Source organism: Acinonyx jubatus, chromosome D2 (genome assembly GCF_027475565.1).
Source record: "Acinonyx jubatus isolate Ajub_Pintada_27869175 chromosome D2, VMU_Ajub_asm_v1.0, whole genome shotgun sequence".
Classification (NCBI taxonomy): Eukaryota; Metazoa; Chordata; class Mammalia; order Carnivora; family Felidae; genus Acinonyx; species Acinonyx jubatus.
This window is the reverse complement of record NC_069393.1, coordinates 49,112,297-49,137,042: the sequence shown is the minus strand read 5'-3', so window position 1 is coordinate 49,137,042 and position 24,746 is coordinate 49,112,297. Positions and strand designations below refer to the sequence as shown.

Genomic DNA, 24,746 nt, shown 5'->3' with positions numbered 1-24,746 from the left:
GAAATGTGTAAAAAAATGTTTATAAGAGAATTTACTCATAATAGCTCAAAACAGAAAATAATACACATATCTTCAACATTAAAATGATTAGGCTGTGGTATATGCATACACTGCAATATTCAGCAAAGACAATGGACTAATTCCAGCTCCGTGTGGCATGAATAATTCTCACAAACATAATAGTGACAGAAGCCAAGTACAAACAAATGCATCCCATACATTTCCATTTACATAAAATTCAAAAATGGTCAAAACTAAAGTACAACATTAAAAGACCCAATAGTTGGGGCACCTGTGTGGCTCAGTCAGTTAAGCATCCCATTCCTGATTTCCGCTCAGGTCATGACCCCACAGTTCATGAGTTCAAGCCCCGCATCTGGCTCTGTGCTAACAATACAGAGCCTGCTTAGGATTCTGTCTCCCTCACTCTCTGCCCCTCCCCCACTTGCGTGCGCGCGCTCTGTCTCTCTCTCACAATAAATAAAAATTAAAAAAAAAAAAGAAATAGAAGACGACCCTTCTGAGGTACCTCTGGAGTAATCTATTTCTTGAACTGGATGGTACTTAAGTAGATACTGATTTTACAAATATTTCCCGAACTATTGTTTGTTTACTTACTATATTATATGTGACAATTTTAAAAATTAACAATTTATATACCTTAAAATGGGAGAAACATACATCCTAGATATGATGGTAAAGAAATGTATGGGAGAAAGAAGGAAGCTAGCTTTCTCAAGGATTGCAAAGTAGGTTTCCTTGCTAGCATTGCTGCCAATGACTGGGACCACTGACTGAGAAAGAAAATAGCCCTGATTCCTGTTTTTAAATTGGAGTGACTCAAAGCCAGTAGTTTGATTTCACTTCTTGCCTCTTACTATTGTCCAGGAAGGAATGATGGGCTGTGGGACAGGAGCAGAGAACTAGAAGCAACCTTTCCTTTTAAGACAAATGTAGCAGCAGAATCCTGCTCAACCCACCACTTCCTGAGGATACCTTCAATCACATGGAATTGGCACATGAAATACATTACCATCTCAGAGCCGCAGTAACGACAAGTGTTAGTCTCACACGATTTAGCATATGACCAAAAGAGTCAAGACTCTAAGGAAATGACAACTAATGTCATATTGTATTCCAGATGAGATTCTGGACCCAGAAAAAGACATTAGAGGGAAAACTGATGAAATTCTAATAAGGTCCACAATTTAGCTAACAGCACTGCAATAATGTTAATTTGTTGGTTCCGATCCTTGTACTGTTGTTATGTAAGGTGCTAACATCAGAAGTTAGTGGTTAAGTATACAGGAACACTCTGTATAAGTTTTGCAACTTTCCTATAAATAAAATGATTTCAAAATAAAAAGGTAAAATTATTTTAAAAATTTAGTGGGAAAATCACCCTTACCTTATGGAAAATTAACATCCTATTTTTATAGGAAAGCTTAGCTATTATCTATAAAATTCTGTCATAAAAAAATACCAGCAATGACAATGTGATACTGCCCAGTTACTATGATAGTAAAGAGAATACGAGGTTTTCATTTAAAGACAGTGTCAATGTGTCGCTCAAGAGTTTTCCTAGGACCAATGATGCCTTTTAACTTCTTTTTTTTCTGTTGGCAACATAAGGTGCCAAACATACTAAGCAGTCAATTAAAACAGGAGGGGAAGAATAAGCTAAGATAGAATGCTGTAAGAGCTACAGCTGGTCAATGTAAAACTGAAGGTCATTTCTACCTGTAGTCTTCTAGAAACTATTTGATTGGCTTTTTAAAAGTCCTGATAAAATCAGCTTATGAGGTAAAATACACACACCATGTTAGTAGAATCTACAGTTGAAAATGCAAAATCTTATAATATAGTAAGGATCACCACTGTAGCAACCAAAAGGAAGAGACGTTTAAGTTCTGTATCCAGATACTGAGATGTAATTAGGCATTTTCCCAACCTGCTAAATGGACTGAAAAAAGTTAAAATAAGAACATAAGTGAACTTCAAAATTGGGACAGAAAAGTCATCTTACAAATAGACTGCTTTTTAAAAAAAGCCAAGAAAATCAGGCAGCCATGTAAAGACTGATAAGAACCCCAGGGATAAATTTAACAAACCAAAGAAAGCTGGTAAAATACATCAAAGATAAAGTATAATTGTTACCCACCAGTTCATTTTGTTGCTTTAAACAACGCTCTCTGTCTTCAGCATATTTTTTCATCTCTTTGTTTCGTAGATTCTCAGCTTCTTTTGCTTGAGTGATAAGCATCATTTTTTCTTCTAGCCATTTCTTTCTATCAGCTTTATATTTATGTTCAGATTCCTATATATATAAATAGTACAAGTAACTATCACATGCTGAATAAGTAATAGTCGGTAAATGTATTTTTGTAACATATTCATATAACCCATCACTTTTTTTACCTTTTTGAAAACTTAAAAATAAGCATTTTTCACTAAACAATGATAAGAACAGAGTTTATTTTGGATTATAGAATGAATGCTGCTGGTTTCCTTTTCTAAATGGACTTCATTTTAAAACTTTATTTTGCTATGAAGTCCATTTAAGGACTCTCCTTCATCAGTGACCTTAAGAAGAAATAAACAACTTCTATTTCTGAAAGAGTTACAAAGACCCAAGTCTTTCTAAACACCAGAAAACAAACAAACAAAAAAAGACTTGGTTTGTGATGGTTATTTCTTTTTTTTTTTTTTTAATTTTTTAATATTTATTTATTTTGAGAGAGAGAGAGAGAGAGAGTGTAAGCAGGGGAGGGGCAGAGAGAGAAGGAGACACATAATCTGAAGCAGGCTCCAGGCTCTGAGCTATTAGTACAGAGCCTGACACGGGGCTTGAACCCACAAACCGTGAGATCGTGACCTGAGCCAAAGTTGGACCCTTAACTGACTGGGCCACCCAGGGGCCCCCATGATGGACATTTCTAATTGCATGATATCAAAAATAAAATATTCCTGGGTATACAGGATGCCAAATAAAAAACAACTTGTACAACAGGACATTTATTAATTTGAGGAACACTGGGAATAGCTAGACTGAAGTAATTTCCTTTCCAGAATTAGAAAGTTTACAATCTAAGATATGTGATTACGTCATTTGAGGACAACATAAAATAAACCAATATGAACTTAATATGAACATTCTCAATATAGTTAATATATTTTTTCATAAATAATGCAGTATTTACTTTGTTTTAGCTGCTTTGGGGTTTTCCCAACAGCAAGGGTAAATTTTAGAATACAAATTAACAGTTAACAAAAGAAAATATTCTTTATTTATTCAGTATCTGATTATATACGTAGCATGAGTTTAAGAAAACCATTTAGGTACAGCCAACTTTTAAAAATCATTATTATGCTTTCTTCAATTTTAAAACCAGTCCTTTCTAATCAAATGTAGAAAATTTTAAGTAGTATTTGGTAAACCCCATTAGAAAAATATTTCCCCCATATGTTGTATGCCTTACAGTATTTAGAGTTGAACATGGAAAAAATATAAACACAAAACAGAGTATCTTCTATATGATGCAGTTTCAAATATATTCCAGTGTCCACATACACAACTGTATTCTTTTCCAACTTCATAACTGAAAATTAAAATGATTATTTACAAAATAATCTTCCTAACAGTCCTCTTCCCCACAGCAGAATTTGATGACTCAGAAGCTTAAGGAGTAGAAAAATAGGTACAAACACATAAGAAGTTGTGATTTAAGAATTAGATATATAGAATATAAAAATGAACACCCAACCACTGTATTTTCCTAGGCACTAACAGTGATTTGTATCTTGAGAATTTCCACGCTATGTCATTTCAGCGTATACTGAAAAATTATACCTATATGCTAACATTTCCCAGGAGTATTTCACCCATATCTAAATTAATTATAAACTATTTGCCAAATTCTCTCTCATGAGAAATACAATGGAGAGATACATACACACATAAAATCGTACCTGTAACTCATCCTGAAGCTTACTGAGCTTTTCACTAAGTACATCTGTGTTATCCTCAAGTTCTTTATTTGACCTTTGATTACTTCTGTCTTCCAGATCTTTGCATTTTTCCTTCCATTTTTCCAATTCTAATTTGAAAACATAAATTTATTTTTTAAAGCATATGAAAAAGTTATACCATACAGAGATACCTGTGGCATGAGACACAGACAAGAATCAGCAGAACCCAGAAGAAAAAACATAAACCCAGATGAGAACAGAGCCAATTCCAAGGACTTCATTTTTAAGAGTTCTTACCAAATCCAAATTCTTAGAGAAGAGAAAGTACAAGGACCTCTCAAGAACCCACTGAATAGTGTTCAGAGTATACAGTGTTAAATACATCTTAACCTTAATTATGTAGGAAACTTCTCAAAAATAAAAAATAAAATAAACCGTGATGTTATTCTGAAGGATAGAATCAGGGTATTTACTGACATAAACATATAAGATGATACTAAAAAGCTGGACAGAGGTGAAACTCGATTGAGAAATTTATTCTTACGTCTGGGAAACATTACAAGCTATCATCCAGTTATTATGAAAGTGTCCTTATTCCTTCTTTACTACATATAATTTTACTTAGACAAAACAATTTTCACCACAATGGAAAACAGCAAGTGATAGGACATTAGGAAAACATGCCAATACTTTTATTATACTCAACTCCTTCTAAAAGGGAAAGAAATCTAGGAAAATACAGAGAAGAAAATACAGACCTTGAGATATTTAAGCAACCATGTTTTACCTGTGGCCAGTCTTTCGGCTTCCTCTAACTTCACCTCGAGCACTTGATCTTGTTCTGCCTGAGTTTGTTCCTGTTCTTCCAATGTCATTCGCATGTCCTCAATTATTTTCTCTTTAACATTTAGATCTAAAAATTTGAGGAGAACATTTTAGAAACTACTAACATGTACATCTAGCTATCCAATTTTTCTTGAGTTCTTCTAAAATTAAAATACACTTTTATTAACTATAATAGAATCTGAGTTCCACATAAAAGCTTTGTCTTGTTCACTGCTGTACCTCAATGCCTAGAACAGTACTGGCAGATATGAAGCACTAAATAGGTATCTGACATACAGATAGATACTTGAATGATTGCAAGAATGGATGGATGGAAAAGAAACTCTTTTCGGATAAAATTAACAATTTTTTATAATATCAAACTATTGGTACTAATAAACACAAATCTCGGGGCTTAGAAAAACCATTATTTGCAAAACATTCATTTTCAGTATAATATTCTCAAACCAAAAGCAAAACGTTTACCTCCTAAAAACAAAAAGGGCTCAATCCCAATTTGACTTTTTTTTTTTTTTAGATCTCAAGTAATTATTTTTTTCTACAAAAATTTCCAAAGCCAAATATTTACTTCTAGTATTTTTAAAATCAGCTCTTCAGGAATGACTGTGCTATTAGCCTTACCAAAATTGTTTCTGGCCCTTAAAAAATGACAACAATGACATAAACAATTCTATTTTAATGCTGCCTGCCAGAAAGAGGGAAAAAGGAAAACGTGGCCTCTGGTGACGGCCACATTTGTAGCAGGGCACTACTACAAAACTTACCAAAACTATTATTACTGATGCCAGAGTTAATAAACCTCTAGATGCATACAGTTCAACCTCAGGTCACTGAACATTAAAAATGACAAAAATCTCAAAAGGCCTTCTCAAAGTGCACATAAAGCAATTAAGAAAATAAAGACAAAACACTAACAAAACATTATATGAGTAATTTTTAGTATTTCTGTCCATTTATGTAAGCTGCCAGGAGTGCTAATAAAACAATTCCTCCTAGGATCAAAAGGAGTCTTAGTATTATTATCTAAACTCTTTCGTTTGAAAGTATGATTTGCAAATATATTCAGATTATACAATTAATTAAAAGTTTATTCAAAGAACCCCTTCTCTCTTCCACCCTAGATTTTACTCTAAACTAGAAGGCTAGAAAGAAAAAGGTTTAAGTATCTAGTTACCAATTAGGAAAGTCCCAGGACACCAATGACAATTTCACTAATGACTATTATTATTTGAAAGGTAGGTGCAGTTAAAAAAAAGAAAGAATTATTTTATCAGTCACTACCTCCAATAATATACACTTCATTTCAGGAAGCAATCCAGAAATACACAACTAATAAAATGAAATAAAGCAGCATGAGGACAGCTAGGAGACAGCTATCTCTTCACTGCTATCTAAAGATAGCCGTGAGCTACCACAGCTAAATAAATGACTGTCAAATAAGCCAGCAACCAAGCATTAAGCATTGAGGGGAGAGCGTCACTAGAGCTATGGTGTCCTAGGAAGGCTTCAAGGAATAAAGGCTTCAACATAACATTTGTGAACAAGTGGGAAGTAGAAAAAAGGGCCATCACGTACATGAGGCCAGGGAGAGAAATAAATATAAATGCCATCAAAGACTCCAGACTAGAAATACTCACTTATTGATAGTTAAAATTTATTTCAGAATATATACCAGATGTACACGGACCAACTACAGAAGCATGAAACCACAGGACACCAGTTTCACATATCACACTGGCAAAAGTCCGAAGTTTGGGAACACCTGATACTGGCAAAATGTGGGGAAACGGGCATTCTATACACTATTTTACTGTGAATATAAACTAGTTTAATCACTTTAGGGAGCAATTTAGCAATATTTATCAAAATTTCAAATACTCATCATTTGGGCCAACAATTACACTGCTGAGACTTTTCCTTACAAATATATTTACATGTATCCACACTTTTGTACAAATTTATTCATGGTAATGTCTATAACAAAAAAACAATGTCTGAAATAACAAAAAGTATTTTTTTCATCAAAAGAGTTCATATTACTGGACACTAGATTATAAATGTGTTGTTAATTTTCTTAAGTATGATACTGTATTTAGGTAAGATGATTCCTTACCTTATGAATTTCATGATAAAGTTATTTAAGCGTAAAGATATTTGCCTGCAAATATCTTTCAAGTTGCTCAGTTTTATATATGCATATTAGAGAAAGAGACAAGAGCCAGAGACAGATGCAAATGTGACAAAATATTTAAAAACAGTGAATCTAATAAAGGGTATTCAGGTGATCTTTACTTTCTGATTCCTTCACAAATGTTTATTTCTTAATTAAAATTTGAGAAAAATAGGAATAATGATTCCTACTTTATAAGCAATTGAAATTGTACCTTAAATTAGCATATAATATTCTCTACTAGATTTTGACATTATGTTTCATTTATGATCAACACCATATCTTCAGGCAAATGAAGGACTCCGCTCCTTGCAATAGTGTATATTAAAATCAGTTTTATCTCCTCTATCCTAATAAATTTTATTACATTACTTAAGGCTTTCTTTCAAGGGAATAAAATTTTCTTTTCCCCTTTAAAAAGGGGGGGGGGGGTGCCGCCTAGGTGGCTCAGTTGGTTGGGCGTCCAACTTCGCCTCAGGTCATGATCTAACCATTCGTGGGTTCGAGCCCGATGTCAGACTCTGTGCTGACAGCTCAGACAGCAGCTTGGAGCCTGCTTCAGATTCTGTGTCTCCCTCTCTCTCTGCCCCTCCCCCACTCTCTCTCTCTCAAAAATGAACATTAAAAAAAAGGTCATATTAAATACAGTATGATATATCAATATCAATAAAATGTAATACTATTTAGCCTTTTAAAATAAAGGTTAAGGGGCACCTGGGTGGCTCAGTCAGTTGAATGTCCGACTCTTGGTTTTGGCTCAGGTTGTGATCCCAGGGTCATGGGATGAGCATTGGAGCCTGCTTGAGATTCTCTCTCTTTCTCTCTCTGCCCCTTTCCCCCAATCTTTCTCTCTCTCAAATAAAATAAAATTACAAAGTTAAAAAGGGCGGGGGGGGAGGGGGAAAGGTAAAGTAAGATCTGTGTGTGATCATATGGAAAAATTTCTCAAAACTTCCCAAATATGTAGAGACTTATTGTTTTAGTTAGTGATTTCTTCTGGGGTATTTTTCTTGAGATCATATATTTCCAAAGGAAATGTGTGGTCTTTTATTTGCCTTCTTTATCACAGGAATAGAGGCAAATAGAGCAGGTCACAATAAGAGAACAAAACAAATTAGTCTGGATAGAGCAGTAAAGTTATATTAGGCTAGAAAAAGGTAGACTAAAATCCCTAGCTAGAGGGTAAAAGTTTGTGTAGGCAATATGAAAGGATTGAAAAATTTTAATAGGAAAATGACAATGAAAGAAGAGTTTTAGAAAAATCTAATCTAGCTGTGTTGCTATACGAGTGAGTTTGACATAAAACCTGGCAATGAGCTAGGACAAATATGAGGAGTAAAAAGAAGTAAAGTAACTTAGGTACTACTTCTGAGGGTGTGGGAAGACAATATTATTTAAAGTCTAAAAGCAAAGATAGTCAAACATTTTCTGCAAAGGGTCAGATAACAATTATTTTAAGGGACTATAACAACTATTTACCTCTGCCGCTGTAATATAAAAGCAGCCAGACAATACAAGAGAATGTGTTGCTATGTTCTAAAACTACTTAAAAAATTAGGCAGTAAACTGGATTTGGTCAGAAGACTTCCATTTCCTAATCCCTGGTCTAAACAATGGAAATCGTAGACATCAGTAACAGAGATCCAGAAAGTTAAAGCAGTTTGAGCACAGACATTCACATTCAGAATTTAATAAGACTTCAAAAACTTCAGCATAGGAAAAGAAAATTGTAGACCAATATCCCATATGAAAATAGTTGCAAAACCTCAACAGAGTACAGCAAACTAAGCCCAGCAACATATAAAAAGCATTATACACCATGACCAAGTGGGATTTATCCCAGGCATGCAAGTTTAGTTCAACATATGAAAACCAATCAATGCAATACACCTAATTAATTAAGAATAAACCATACAATTGTCTCGATGGGATGCAGAAAAAGACATTTGACAAAATTCAACACATTTTAATGATAAAAACACCCTATGAACTAGGAACAGAAAGAAGGGAACAAACTTCCACAACCTGATAAAAAGCATCTACAAAAACCCAACACCTAACATTATACATAGTGGTTAAAGAATGAAAACTTTCCCCCTACAATCAGGAATAAGACAAAAATGTCCATGCTCATCACTTTTATTCAACACTGTTCTGGAGGTTTTAGCCAGAGCACTTAAACAAGAACAAGAAATAAAAGTCAAAAAGAATGAAAACAAAGAAGTAAAACTACCTTTATTTGCAGATGACATGATACTGTACATAAGAAGAAAGAGACAGAAAGAAAGAAAGCCCTATTAGAGTTCATAAAGTAGTTCAGCAAGTTTACAAGATACAAGATAAATATAATTAAATCTATTGTGTTTCTATATACTAGCAATTAACAATCCAAAAAATGGTATTAAGGAAACAATTCCATTTTCAATAGCATTACAAAGAATAAAACAGTTAGAAATGAATTAACAAAAGATGTGCAAAATGTATACACTAAAAAATAAAAAATATCACTGAAAGGAATTATAGAAGGCATAGCTAAATGAAAAGATGTTCCACATTTGGTTGACAATTTCCCCAAACAGATCCTCAACATATAACACAATTTCCATTAAAATTCTAGCTGGCTTGTTTGCAGAAAATGACAAGCTGATTCTAAAATTCATGCGCAAATGCAATGAACCCAAAATAGCCAAAATAACACTTCCTAATTTCAGAACTTACTGTAAAACTATAATAACAATACAGTGTGGTAATGGCATTGAAAGTCCAGAAATAAACCCTTACATTGATGATCAACTGATTTTGAACAAAGGTGCAAAGACAATGCAGTAGGGGAAAGAAGAGTCTTTTCAAAAATTGGTTCTGGGACAACTGAATCTTCATATGTAAAATTAAGTTAGACACCCCTACCTTACACCATATACAAAACTATAACTCAAGTAGATTAACTCAAAATGAATCAAAAATCTAAATATAAGAGCTAAAAGCTTAAAACTCTTAGAAGAAAACACAGATGACTTTGGATTAAGCAACAGTTTCTTAGACATGATACCTAAAATACAATCAGTCAAAACAGATAAATGGGACTTCATCCAAAACTTCTATGCATCAAAGGGCACAATCAAGGGAGTGAAAAACAACCCACAGAATGGGAGAAAACATTTGCAAATCTATCTGATAAGTCATGTATCCAGAATATATAAAGAAGTCTTACAACACCATAATAAAAAGACAAATAACCCAAATGAAACATGGGCAAAGGACTTCAATTTCTCCAAAGATGTACAAGTGGCCTATAGCACAAGACAAGATGCTCAATACCAATAGTCATTAGGGAAATGCAAATCAAAATCACAATGACATAATACTTTATACCTACCTGCATGTTAGGTTAGTGTCCCCCCCACAAAATTCATGGCCACCTACGATGAATATGACCTTATTTGCAAATAGAGTAGTTGCAGATATAAGCAAGTTAAGAATAAGGTAAACTAGATTAGAGTGGGCCCTAAATCCAATATGACTGGTCTTCTTTTAAGAAGAGGGTAATTTGGACAGAGACACATAGGGAGAAGACACCAATACAGACACACCCATAAGAAAGATGGCCATGTTCCCTATCCCCACTCATCACGCTCTCTCTCTGTCTTAAAAATAAGTTAAACATTAAAAAATTAAAAAAAAAAAAAAAAAGGGTGCACCCAGATGGGTCAGTCAGTTGAGCGTCCTACTTGGGCTCAGGTCATGATCTCACAGTTTGTGAGTTCGAGCTCCGTGTCGGGCTCTGTGCTGACAGCTCAGAGCCTGGAACCTGCTTCAGATTCTGTGTCTCCCTTTCTCTCTGCCCCATCCCCACTCATACTCTGTCTTAAAAATAAGGAAAACATTAAAAAAACTAAAAAAAAAAAAAAAAAAAAAAACCCAGAAAGATGGCCATGTTAAAACAGAGACAGATTGAAGTTATGCTGCCATAAGCCAATGAACACAAAGGACTGCCATCAAGCATTAGAAATCAGAAGAGACAAGGAAAGATTCTTCCCCAGAACCTTCAAAAGAAGCATATCCCTATCAATACCTTCAGATTTCTTGCTTTCAGGGCCGTGAGAAAAGAAACTTCCATTGTCTTAAGCACCAAGTTTGTGATACTTTGTTAGAACAGCCCTAGGAAACTAATACTATAAATTTTTAAATGAAAAATAACCAATTCTGGTAACTATTTGGAGAGCTTTCATTCACTGTTGGTAAGAATGTAAAATGGTATAGCCATTGAGGGAAAATTTCATAGTTCCTCAAAAACTTAATTACAGAGCTATCATCGTATGACCCAGTAGTTCCATGCCTGGATATATATCTCCAAGAGAACTGAAAACATATGTCCACCCCAAAATTTATACACAAATAGTCATAAAAGCCAAAAAGTAAAAATAACCCATGTCCATCAACGGATATATAAATAAAATGTGGTATATTTGTTATGATGGAATATTATTCAGCCATAAAAAGGAATATAGTACTGATACATGCTACAGTATGGATGAAACTTGAAAACATGCTAAGGGAAAGAAGTGAGACACAAAAGGCCACATATTGTATGCATCCATTTCATGAAATGTCTGCAACAGGCAAAGCCAGAGACAGAAAGTATGTTAGTAGATGACAGGGACTGAGGAGTGACAGCTAATGGGTATAGGGTTTCTTTTTTGGGTGATGAAAATGTTCTGGAATTAGATAATGATAGTGATTGTACACCCCTGTGAATTTACTAAAATGCACTCAGCATTACACTTTTAAAAGGTAATTATTAGGTATTATAACTCAATTTTTAAAACAAGAATTTTATACTAAGATAGCTAAGTAAATGGCACTCAGTGTTTAAATGCACATATAGAAGCCAAAGTGAAAATGCCCTTTGTGTTTGTTGAGGAATGAAATCACAGGAGTGAATGAACTCTCAAGTGAGAAAACAAAAGGAACAAAGAGGATGAGGCCTTCGTTAGGAAAGTTGCCACAGTGGCTGAGGCTCATTCTGAGAGACAGGCAGCAACTGGTACAGAACATCACAACAGCTGAGACAAGTCTCAAAAGGGGGGAAGCTACATATTTACCATTTTATTTAGAAAAAAATATACTCACACAATAAATGCTACATAAAAAATGAAAAGGAGGAAAAGGAGGAGAGTGAATAATTATGTCAAAATAAAAGAAAGGACAAAGGAAAGGAGGGATTGCAAAAAGCTAATAGATTTGAAAATACGTAGGTTATAAGTGACTTGGGAGCAAGTTTCAAGAGCATGGAAGTCAGATTAAAGTTATCAAAATGGGCCTATGCCACAGTTCTCAATACTGTGCAACGAGAGGAAAAATTAAAATATGATAGAAACTATATCCTGGTCCAAGGGCATGCTTTTTCAGAATAGCTAAGATCTATTCACATTTATCAACAATGACAAAAGAGTCAAAGTAAAGAAAATCCCTAAAAGCATTATAGAAATAAGAAATGTTAAGGGACAAAAGCCTAAAAAGGCAGGCAGGAGAAAATAGGACAGTGTGCAGATATATACACAGTATATTTATGCATACACACACTCAAATATTTGATCCTAGTTAATCCCACAAATGTCCAAATCATCTAAACAAATACTCTGGTTGACCTACCCCTTCTTTTTAGTTAGCCAAATACAAATAGCATGAATTAGTGAAGAGAATCTGAAACTTAAGAATGAAACAGACCTACATTCAAATCCCAGCTCTACTAACCACACAACTAAGAGTTTGAGGGATGAGTGACGGGCAGTAGAGGAATGCACATAATATCACAAATAGAAAGATGTATCATCTACAAAGGTACTTTTACATTTCAAATTTAAAAGTAAAATCTGAGTAAAAAAAGCACAATTCAGCACATAAGATGTGAAGCTGAAGTACTTAATGGTTTTTAAAAACTTTTTAAAAATATTTTAATTTTAAAGATGTTTTACTTGACATATATTCTTACATGATTTTGCTAGAAATCTATTCCATTCATTGTGACCTATGTAACCGACTTTGTTTTTCAGAAAATAGTGGCCATTATCTAGAAATCAATATTCCTTTAACTGAGCATTTTTTAATGTTTTATTTTTCTAAGAATAAACTTTATGTTGCCAAGTTACTTATTAGGATCAATGCTTTTCTGTGGCGCCTGGGTGGCTCAGCTGGTTAAGTGTCTGGGACTCTTGATTTTGGCGCAGGTCATGATCTCATGGTATCGTGAATTCGAGCCCTGCATCAGGCTCTGTGCTGACTGCACAGAGACTGCTTGGGATTCTCTCTCCCTTTCTCTCTCTGCCCCTCTCCTACTTGTGCTCTCTCTGTCTCTCTCAAAACAAATAAATAAAAAAAAAAAATCAATGCTTTTCTCCTTTGATACAGTTACATCTTATGTTGACATTACTTTATAATTTTCAGAGGAAAATGCTAAATCAATTGTTATGCAGTTATTTTAGTACCGGAAATAGAGATTTGCTCCTGACCTTTGCATACTCTCTCATACTGTTGTATAGCTTCTTTCACATTCTGATTATTTAACTGCTCCTGCAAAATGAAACAACAGGAATTAAATGCAAATGTAACTAAAATGCACACCAACATTTAATATTGGGATTTAAAAATAAGGTTCAATGTTAGGTTTGAAATCTCTCTCCTACAAGGCTGATTACTAGTCTCAAACTTCCAAGTTTTTTCACCTTGGAGAAAAGGGCAGGGTGAGAGTAGTAATAAGAAAAACAAAAACAAAAACAACTTGATACCTTTAATCTACCTCAAAGTTACTGCCCAGTCATTTTATTTACTCAATATTTTAAGCTACCAGGTTTCTCTTATACACCAAAAAAGTAGAAATGAGGATATGGAGGCTCACTATACATTTAACAATAGAAGGAACAAGGAAAACCATAAAAAAAAGTTCCCTATCAATAAACTTAAAAAGCTGAAAAAATAGGGTCCTCCAAACCCTCTACATAGAAAGTAGCTGGGAAGTTTGAAAAAAATAACAGGAGCCACAAAGGCAAGACTAAATTATGGACACTGGAAATCTTCCAATTCTAGTTTTAACCTATCTGGTAATCCTTCATTCCCTGTCTCATTCAGTGTCAACACTATGTCCTTACTTTATAAATTTTACAATGAATCATTACAGAACCTGGAAATCTCTGAATCCTATTATGAAAGTACAGGCTGCTTTATTAGGATTACATTCAGTTAAAAATTAAATCATGTGTTGGGGCACCTGGGTGGCTCAGTCAGTTGAGCATCTGACTTCAGCTTAGGTCATGACACCGTTTGTGAGTTCCAGCCTCGCGTCGGGCTCTGTGCTGACAGCTCAGAGCCTAGAGCCTGCGTCAGATTCTGTGTCTCCCTCTCTCTCTCTGCCCCTCCCCCTGCTCATGCTCTGTTTCTCTCTCTCTCTCTCTCTCTTTCAAGAAATAAACATTAAAAAAAATTTAAATCATGTGTTTATATCTGAATATTCATTGGTTTGCTTCATTTAAAAGCAAACATGCAAAGAATACAACAAATCCATTCTTTTTATTGTTGCCCAATCCACTTAATTGATGTCAAGCAAAATATAATCACTTATAAAGGGATTTTGCTTTTTAAGTGTCCTTTTGAAAAATATTTTTTTTAGAACATGAGCTTCACTTTCTTTTTACTTTTTATTTTGAAATGATTTTAGATTCACAAAAGAGTTGCAAAGATAGAAGAGATCTCCTGTATAACCTCCACGTAGCTTCCCCTAATGTTAACTTTTACATTATCAAAGTACATTTATTTAAAAATTGCAAAACACTGGACAGAAGAATGAGCAGTTGAGTCTCCATTCTCTATTATTTAAAATATGGAAAAAATCATCTTTGTATGAAAAAAGAAATTAGCACTGATGCAATAATGCTAATGAACACTACAGACTTTATTTGGATTTCACCAGTTTCTCCAGTGACATCCTTTTTCTCTTCTAGGATCCCATACAGGATCGAAGATTGCATTTAGCAATCATTTCCCCTTAGTCTCCTCTATTCTGTGAGAATTCCTTGGTAATCTTTTTCTTTAATAACCTTGACACTTTTTACTGGTCGGGTATTTTGTAGAACATCCTCAGTTTGGGTTTGTCTGATGTTTTCTCCTAATTAAACTGAGATTATGGATTTGGGTGTAAAATACCACATGAGATGGCCCTGCCCTTCTGGACACATCCTATCAGGAAGCACATGGTCTCAACATGACTTACTACTGGTGACGCTATTCTCGAACACCTGGTTAAGGTGCTACCTGCCAGGTTTCTCTACTGTAAAGATACTACCTTTTCCTTTCCGTACTCTATTCATTAGAAGCAAATCACTATGGCCATACTTAATTTTAAGTAATTAAAAAAAATTTTAGATTCCAGAAATAGCCAAAAGAGAATTTGTTGTAAGAATGGATACATTTAAGTAGATACTAAAATACACCAACAAAATCTACTTAAACTATTTTAAAAACAAAACTGTTACCTTGAGTTGCTGAATGGTTCGCTGTTTCATATCTATTTCCTGAGAACACTGGTTTTTCTTTTTCTCCAGTTCATTGATTTTCATTCTCAGCAATTTCTCCTCATCACGCATTACAGATACCTACAAAGTAATGTTTATAAAACAAATTAAATGTTTTTTATAATACTAACTGCTTTTCGTTGTTTAAAATTCATGGCCACTGGTTCAAAGATTCGTATCCTTTAAAACCCATTAGAAAAATTACAGTCTAACATACTATGATATGGCTTCAAATTATAGGAAATGTCTTAATACACTAAAGGAGAATGCATATGAAAAGATCACTTTCTTCTTATAATATTTTAAGAATTTCAAATTCTCTAAGTGCTCTAAAAAAGAATCAACATAGCACCTTGCAACAGCAAAATCATTATCACAGAAAAATCAATAGAGATACTCTATGAGGAAAATACTGGCTCAGGTTTCCAAGGTTTACTGAGTAACGGGATCAGTAATACAAGAAATACTTTAAAAGCTAATAATGGCCCACAGAGGATGAAAATGGAACAATCATAAGATCAAAAGTTATCCACGCAAGTGAAGGTCAACTGATTTTTGATTACTGGTAACATAATTCTACAATTCTCTACCAATCCTAGAGATCTCATAAAATGAAGGCTATAAACTGAAAAAAGCTCCCCTTCATAAAAAGCATGGAAATACCATAATAGTAGCTCTGAGTGGTTTGGTTTCAGGGAATTTTTACATTTCTTTTTAGGCTTTCTGAATGTTCCAAATTTACTACACAATAGATACATATTACCTTTATAATCATACATTAATAGTATTTATTATTTTTATTTTGTTTAAAAAATATGGGACTTAGAGTAATAAAACCATCCTTACCAATTTTACAGCCATAAACTATCAGCCAACAAGAAATAAAGACTGTGTGCTGCACCAATATGCACATAAGGACCACCTTAGTTTCCATCCTGGCTCTACCATTTGTTAGCTAAGTGAACTTGGACAAGTTAGATCTCTCAGTACATGTTTCCTTATCCATTAAATGGAAGTTAAAAACAATGCCTACCCCTAATATGTCTGAGAATTAAATGAGATGTTATATGTAAACTCAGAATAACTGACCCAGAGTAAGCTATTATTGTTGTTGTCATTATTATTACTTACATTGACACTACATATTATTTTGAAAAAGAAAAAATACCCTTAATAACCATCATTAGGGTAACAGTGGTCATCTATACAATAAAACATAAAAAGAGATACCCTTGTAAATAGTGGTGTGAAAAAAAATCTCAAAACTAGAGTTAAAAAGCAATATTTATATATACATGATTCCATTTATAAAAATAGACACATACAAGCATACACAGCAGTTACATACATATATTAAGTCAAATGCATACACAAAGATCTAAAAAAAGATAGATGGACTGGCAAGAGTGGTCATGTTTAAACAGAAGAGAGAAATGAGAAATGTTAAGAAATATTTCCAAATAATATATACAATTAAGTTTTTAATTAGAAAAAGGAGCTATTATTTAATTGGAAAAATGAACTATTAAGTAACTGGTTCCATGTGAATAGCAGTTAATTATACCATCCTTGAGAATGCTTACTGATAATCATGGTGCTCAGAAATAGTATCTTAAACCAGGAAGTTACGTGTCTAGAAAGCGAAGGATCCAAATCTTCTGAGTAACGAACAAATGCTTTTCCAAATTATACCACATTGCTTTTAGCTTACTGATCTAAGAATTTTCCTATTATCTAATTATAGTTTAGGTCATCTTTACTGTCTAACATTCCTCATCTAACCTACCATTAAAATATTTGTCACGTAACTTCGAAACTTTCTGTATATACTTATATGAAACTCCATAGGTTTTTTACATTTTACCTATGGTGGTATGATTTATATTTTCCTTCCACTGATTAAAAACGTTGTTATATTTCCCTTATTATAATGAATACATACTATAAGATAGTAATAAATGCAACAATAGAGGTTTAAAAGAGTTACCTATACCACTGCCTAAATTAATCAAAATATGTAATATTTTTATATATTTCCTTGCAGTCTATATTTTAATGCAGATTGTTCACAAACTTTTAATCTTACCATATACACTTGACCCTTGAACAATGCAGAGGTTAGGGATACATATCTTCTATGCAGTCAAAAATTGACGTATTACATTTTAATATTTTTATGTTTACTTATTTAATTTTTGAGAGAGAGAGAAAGAGAGAGAGAGCAAAGAGAGAGCAAGCCAGGGAGAGTCAGAGAGAGAGGGAGATTGAAATCCCAATCAGGCTTCACACTTCCAGCACAGAGCCTGACACAGGGCTCGAACTCATGAACTGTGAGATCATGACCTGAGCCAAAACCAGGAGTCGAACACTTAACAACTGAGCCACCTAGGTGCCCCAACATATTACTTTTGACTCTCCAAAAACCTGACCACATGCCTTACCAATATCATAAAGTCAATGAACACATGTGTATGTTATATGTATTATATACTGTGTTCTTACAATAAAGTAAAGCTAGAGAAAAGAAAAGAGTGGACCTGCACAGCTCAAATTTATCTGTTCAAGGTTTGACTATATATAAAATTGGGTTCACCTTCTATTATTTAATATTATAACACAAGCATTTTCCCATATTATCATGAAAGCTTAGCTCTTAACTTTGTACTTAAATCAGAATCCTGCTATTTATACTGATGATTCTGAAAACTTTATAAATTATAAATTGTGCTGATGAAACAATGAGAAATACAATTTACACATCTCTACAAATCACTATAAATGAAGAAACAGAACTTAGGCCAAAGCTTCCAGGCATCACAGTGCTTAAGGAGCTGGCAGAGAAAGAAAAGAACCTCTATCCAAAAAAGTGCAGAGGGGAACTGGGTCCATAGCAAGAGCTTCTCTCCCCCTTCCTTTTCTTTACTAGACAGACCTAATGGTCATGAAAATTGTTGCTTATTTAATCAGAAAGTTCATATCCATTCTAACTTTTTTATTCATTTTTAATTTACATTAATGCTATCTTATTATGGGAATTTTTTTACATTAAATAATAAACTATTCCAGAACTTCAATTTCAAATGGTTTAGAATAAACTAACCAATCCTCTGTTGAAAAAATATATATATACTGGATGAAAAAAAAATAAATTTAATCTTTTTAAATGCATTGAAGAATTAGCAAAAAAAAAAAGTTAAGAAATACAGAGATAAAAACTGAGTGAAAATAAGAATCATAGAAATAAGTGGAGCACTGACAGATGCTGGCTTTTAAGTACATTTGAAAAATGAAGTGGTCTGGTTTTCAAAAGAATGGTAAAAAATAAAACTATTAAAATAAAGAACTTCAGGCTCAGACAGTTAAGTGTGTGACTTCGGCTCAGGTTATGATCTCACGGTTTGTGGATTTGAGCCCCACGTCGGGCTCTGTGCTGACAGCTTGGAGCCTGCAGCCTATTTTGGATTCTGTGTCTCCCTTTCTCTCTGCCCTTCCCCCACTTGTGCCCTGCCTGTCTCTCTCTCTCTCTCTCTCTCAAAAATAAATATTAAAAAAAAGATTTTAAATAAAGAACTTCAATCATCAAAAGATGACAAAACAGAAGATATTTGTGACATATTTAACTGACAAAGAATCAAGAATAAAGAAATACTACACATTAATTAAAAAAAAAAAAGCACAATTAAGAGAAAATATTAACAAATGATTTCACAGAGTAGTTAGTAACCAGAACAGACAAATAGCCAATAAACACATGAATAGATGCTGGACTTCATTAATTATCAGAGGAATGCAATTCCAAATGGCAATAATACCCCTTCACATCGTCCAATGCAACAATTCCACCCCTTGGAATAGAAACTCTCACACAAGTATATGCACAGGCATGTATAAAAGAGGAATGCTGTTTCTACAGCAAAAAACAGAAAAAAAAAAACAAACCTAAATGGCAATAGGCAAATGGATAAATAAATAGCAGAAGGTCACACAAGGGTGTATTATACAGCAGTAAAAGTGATTATTACACTATACATAAATGAATCTCAGAAATATGATGTGAAAAATAAAAAGTCTCAGAAAAATACAATATACTTAGAGATAAAGAATAAATATGGTTTTAAATTATATTTTTAGAAGGTAAGAAAGATTAAACACAAAACGTTCAATGTAGTAACTTCTATGGAGGTAGGAAGCATAAGTAGGGATGGGGCCCACAAGCATTTGCTATACCAATTTCTTCAGACCAGACACATTTAAGTATTCTTTTTAACTAACTCAAAGTAATAATAAAAAATAATTCTTTAAAACCGTTTCAGCTTTGGGGCACTTGGGTGGCTCAGTCAGTTGAGCACCTAACTTCGGATCAGGTCATGATTTCACAATTCATGAGTTCGAGCCCCATGTCGGGCTCTGTGCTGACAGCTCAGAGCCTGGAGCCTGCTTCAGAGTCTCTGTCTCCCTCTCTCTCTCTGCCCCTCCCCTGCTCGCACTGTCTCTGTCTCTCTCAAAAATAAATACACATTAAAAAAATAATAATAAAAAAAATTAAAAATTGTTTCAGCTTTTAGGGGTGCCTGGCTGGCTCAGTTGGGAGAGCATGCAACTCTCGATCTTGGGGTTATGGGTTCAAGCCCTACATTGGGTGTAGAGATTACTTAAAAATAAAAAGCTTAAAATTAAAAAAAAAAAACAACAAAGAAAACCACATTTATTAAAAAAAAACAACTTTCAGCTTTAGAAAAACTCTAAGTACAAGTCAAAATCAAGAAGTCATGAAAGAAAAATAAATAAATTTAAATACATGAAAATCAAAATTTGCTCTAAGGCAAAAAAAGAACCCTATTAAGAAAAACAGCAATGAGGAGAAGGGGTCTTCAATTTATATCTTTAAAAAGGCTAATTTCCTAAATATGTAATAAGCTCCTATAAAGCAAAAATAATTGAAAAAAACAGAAAAATCAATAACCCAAATTAAAAGGCCAAAGATATGAATACACAGTTCATAGAAAAAAATATAAATGGCTTTTAAACAAAAAGATGCTCACTCATAATTAGAAAAATGCAAATTAAATTACTGTGAGATACATACTTTACCTGTCAAATTAGCAAATATCAAAAAGTATGATAAAATACTACTTTGTGGATTAGGGTGGAAAAAATATTCTCTTATTCTCGTAATTACCTCTGGCTTACAAACTGGCATTGAGAGTATCAAAATTACAAATGCATCAAAATTACAAATGCACAAACCAGTGAATCATAAATTCTACTTTTGGGAATTTATGTATCACAGAATTTCTTGTAAATGTTCAAATGACTTTGCTGCATAAGCTCAATCAGCAGAAGACAAAATTATCTGAATTGTCTAATAATACAGGACCAATTAACTAATGGCAAATACAGTTTGTAGTCATAAAATAGTTCATTTGGAGATTCTTTTTTTTTTTTTTTTTTTTAAATGTTTATTTACTATTGAGAGAGAGAAACAGAGTGTGAGGGTGGTGGGACAGAAAGAGAGACAGACACAGAATCTGAAGCAGGCTCTAGGCTCTGAGCTGTCAGCACAGAGTCCAACGTGGGGCTCAAACCCTTGAACCATGAAATCATGACCTGAGTGGAAGTCAGACACTCAACTGACTGAGCCACCCAGGCGCCCCTGGAGATTCTTGACATTATCCTGATAGGAGAAGACAGCCAAGATGCACTATTAAGTGAAAAAACTAAGATTCACAACAGTGTCTATAGGATATTTTCTTTTTTTTTTTTTTTTTACAGAAAGAGAAGAAAGAAGGCTAGAGAGAGGAAGAAGTAAAGAGAAAGTAACTGGTATCGTTTGATGCCTTGGAGAGAAACTTGATGGCTAGGAAGGAGGGAGTCTTTTTTCTCACTGTATATACTTTTGTGTATTTTGTACTTGCAATCAGTGATTACATTTCCTATTTTAATATTAAACTAATAAAAACTTGTTACAACTATACTGCATACACTTATGAATATTATCTGCAAACAAGTTTCATTTTTACTTCTGGGGGAACTTGAACTTGGCAGTGCTTAAAAGAAAAAAAGATTCTAATCCTATATGAGGCACATTTTTTTCTTTTTTTGAGATTTATTAAGTTTTTTATTTTAATTCCAGGATAATTAACATACAGTTATATTAGTTTCAGGTGTACAAAGTAGCGATTCAGCAATTCTACACATTACCCCGTGCTTATGATCATTAGTGGACTCTTAATCCCCCTCACCTATTTCACCTATTCCCCCATCAACCTCTCCCACATATTTTTCTTAACGTTGAACATTCCTGTTTGTTGAAGCTGGCTAAATTTTCTTCTGTGAAATAAGTTTTCTCAGCATTTTAAGAAAAATTGTGGAGTTGGTAAATGTTCTGTTTCATTCTAAAATCTGTGTCTAAAAAATGTGCTATGGAAGGGAAACAATCTTTGTTATTTAAGTTGGCCATACAACTTTTCAAATAACCTACCTCTTTCTGTACTTGCTCAATCTGTTTTTTCGCATCAGCCAGTTTCTCTTTCAGCTCAGCATAGTCTTCTTCCTTCCTCTGAAGATCTGCTTTCAGATTCTGGGTAAGAGCAGAGCTTGCAGAGAGCTCCTCTTTCAACCTAAAGAACACAAATCATGTTCTATAGTGACCACCACTAGACACATAAGATCATATGTGTAACTGCTAACGATCTACAAAATTCTCTATTTTCACAAACCTGGAATGTCCAATGAGTCCTTCAGAAAGGCTTTCATGTGATTTTATAAACAGATTTTTGCACATAACTTTGGGTTCCAAAGGTCTATTTGAACAAAGTTCAAGTTCTTTACTCATCATACATGCTATATTGTATTAGATTAAGTTATGCCCATCTATTATTTAAAAGCTACATAGGAAAACCAATAAAATAAATGCTTTGCACATTTTTAAATATTTTAATAACATTTATCTTACTTTTCTGCTTTTTGCCAGTTGGTTTCATTTTCTTCTTCCTTTAACTGAAGTGAATGCTTTGCATCCTGCAAATTATTTGTTAACTGTGCGACTTCTTCTTTCAACTTGATTTCCTTTTCACTTAAATCTTTGGTGTTTTTAATAGAATCCTGAAGCTTTGCTTGAAATTCCTTCAGACTTCTCTCTAGCTTTGAGATGATAGATTCCTTTTCCAATATTTCTTGTTCTAACTTGGCTGAACGACTACATTCATCTTTTTGAGTTTCTAAGATTGCTTTAAGTTCCTTTATTTTCATCTTATAGCAAGTAACATCTTGTGTAAGTTCTGAAAGTGCTCTCTTCCCTTCAACTACATGCTGTACTTGAACATCAAGAGAAATGTTTTTTTCTTGCAATTCTTGTTTCAGCTGTTGTATAAGATTTTCTTTTTCTTTCAGTAGGTCACCTTGATTTTTATTCTCCCTCTCCTCTGTTTTTAGCCTATTGTTTTCATCCATACAGCCTCTTAATTCTGCCTGTAATTTTTCTCTCTGTTGTTCCAATTCCTGGATCTGATGACTTTTTTTGGAAGAGGCTTTTACAATCTCCTTACACTCTTCCCAAATGGCCTCAATACTAGAGTGGAAAGAACTTTCCCTACCGAGTTCTTGAATATGATATTCGTTAACCTGCTTACTTACCAAACCATCATTATCTAAAAGGTGTAACTGTGTATTCTGTAAATTATCCTCTTGAAAGCCACTTGACAGATCCCGGAGATTGAGTAAATCTATGTTTGCGATCTGAGAAACTGAATCAAGCATTCGTAGTTCATCTATTTTTGCTTGCATTGCTTTTATTTGTGAAACATTAGTTGTGATATTTTTTCTAGCGGTTTCTATTTCCTTTGACAATTTCTCAATCTTTTCCTCCTGTTCTTGATTTATACCTCTCAGCACATGTAATTCAGAAATTGCATTATCATAATTTGACTGAATTTGTTGGACCTCAATATTTAAAGTCAAACTCTTCTTTTCAGAAAAAGAAAGTTCCTGCTGCAAACTAATGATCTTTTTGTTTAATTCTGCTTTTTCTTCCTTTTCATTTTTAAGTTCATTCTCGGCCGTGAGTAGACATGTTTTCAGTTCTTCATTATTTTCTTGTAAAATTCTAATGCCTTCCTCATCTTCTGAAATGGTCTTCTGCACTTCTTCACTTTTCTTTTCATCTTCAGTTGGAGTTACGTGGATAGGTCCTTTAAAAATAAGAAAACTGTTATTAATCTGGCAAACATTAATAAAACCAAAAAATTACCCTATAGGCCAATATTAAAACATACAAAAAATATGAAAGCAAACTTTTAATGAGAAACAGAAACAGGGCATTGAGTGAAAAAGAAAAAACAGGTTGCAAAACATACACCCACATAAGCCCATTGATGTAAAAATTATAGTTCCTTAAATTAATGCAGAAAGAGTTAGCAAAGGAAGCATGCCAAAATAGATGGTAGCTACCTGAGCAGGATTACCAGTTATTTCTCTTCTTTTTATAACTTTCAATATTATCTAAATTTTCTACTACAAGTCTTTGTTATCATTATAACATGGGACAGAGGGAAGGAAATCACATAATGAGACACTTAAGGTGGACATCCCAAACCTTAAAGAACAATTTTAAAGTACAATTGTATTACAGATCTACTGAATTAATGACTTGAAAACTGAGTACCTTATTTTAATAGCTAAAATTAGGGGGGAAATCGTTGAAATTCTGAGAACTCTGATATTGCCTTCTTCACTAGCTGTATAACTGTCAATAAACTCCCCAACCCTAAGACCACTTCCTCAAATGTAAAGCAGAAATAATAACATCACCTATCTCAGTTTCGACAGTATGGATACAAAAACAAGCCTTATCAGTAGATTTCTATTTTTCAAATACAATCCGTATTCATTTCCTTCACCTAACTGTCTAAATGCTCTTGGGTAACTGTGCAATCTCATTTCGGAATCCCAAGATCTTTCTTTAATACAGACTAATTTTAAAAGCACACTGAATAAGGTTTTATTATCTGTAACTCACATTGTGTCTTCTGCCTCATAGAGAGGGTGGGGAAAACATGGCATTACCCTTGCTGTATAGCCTCACTATCTTAAAAGCTGCTTAGTTTATTTTTGAAGCTTTTCTTATGTTTGTAGTTACATTTTCCCAATTTACTGCCTCAAGATTCTTAATTTATTCTAAGGATTCCAGCTACTCTGGA

The 24,746-nt window shown here is 33.7% G+C and overlaps 1 protein-coding gene across 2 annotated transcripts in view; it reads right to left on the bottom strand.

Moving 5' to 3' along the window:
• Positions 1 to 24,746, bottom strand: part of KIF20B (kinesin family member 20B) — a 72,825-nt gene that overhangs the window by 15,892 nt on the left and 32,187 nt on the right. For both annotated transcript variants that reach the window (XM_015069064.3, XM_027062600.2), the window contains exons 21-27: positions 22,505 to 23,738; positions 22,031 to 22,169; positions 15,511 to 15,630; positions 13,495 to 13,555; positions 4,757 to 4,882; positions 3,970 to 4,097; positions 2,162 to 2,317 (exon numbers count right to left, since the gene is read on the bottom strand). In XM_015069064.3, the coding sequence (XP_014924550.2) occupies positions 2,162 to 2,317; positions 3,970 to 4,097; positions 4,757 to 4,882; positions 13,495 to 13,555; positions 15,511 to 15,630; positions 22,031 to 22,169; positions 22,505 to 23,738 (1,964 nt within the window). The remainder of the gene's footprint in view (positions 1 to 2,161; positions 2,318 to 3,969; positions 4,098 to 4,756; positions 4,883 to 13,494; positions 13,556 to 15,510; positions 15,631 to 22,030; positions 22,170 to 22,504; positions 23,739 to 24,746) is intronic.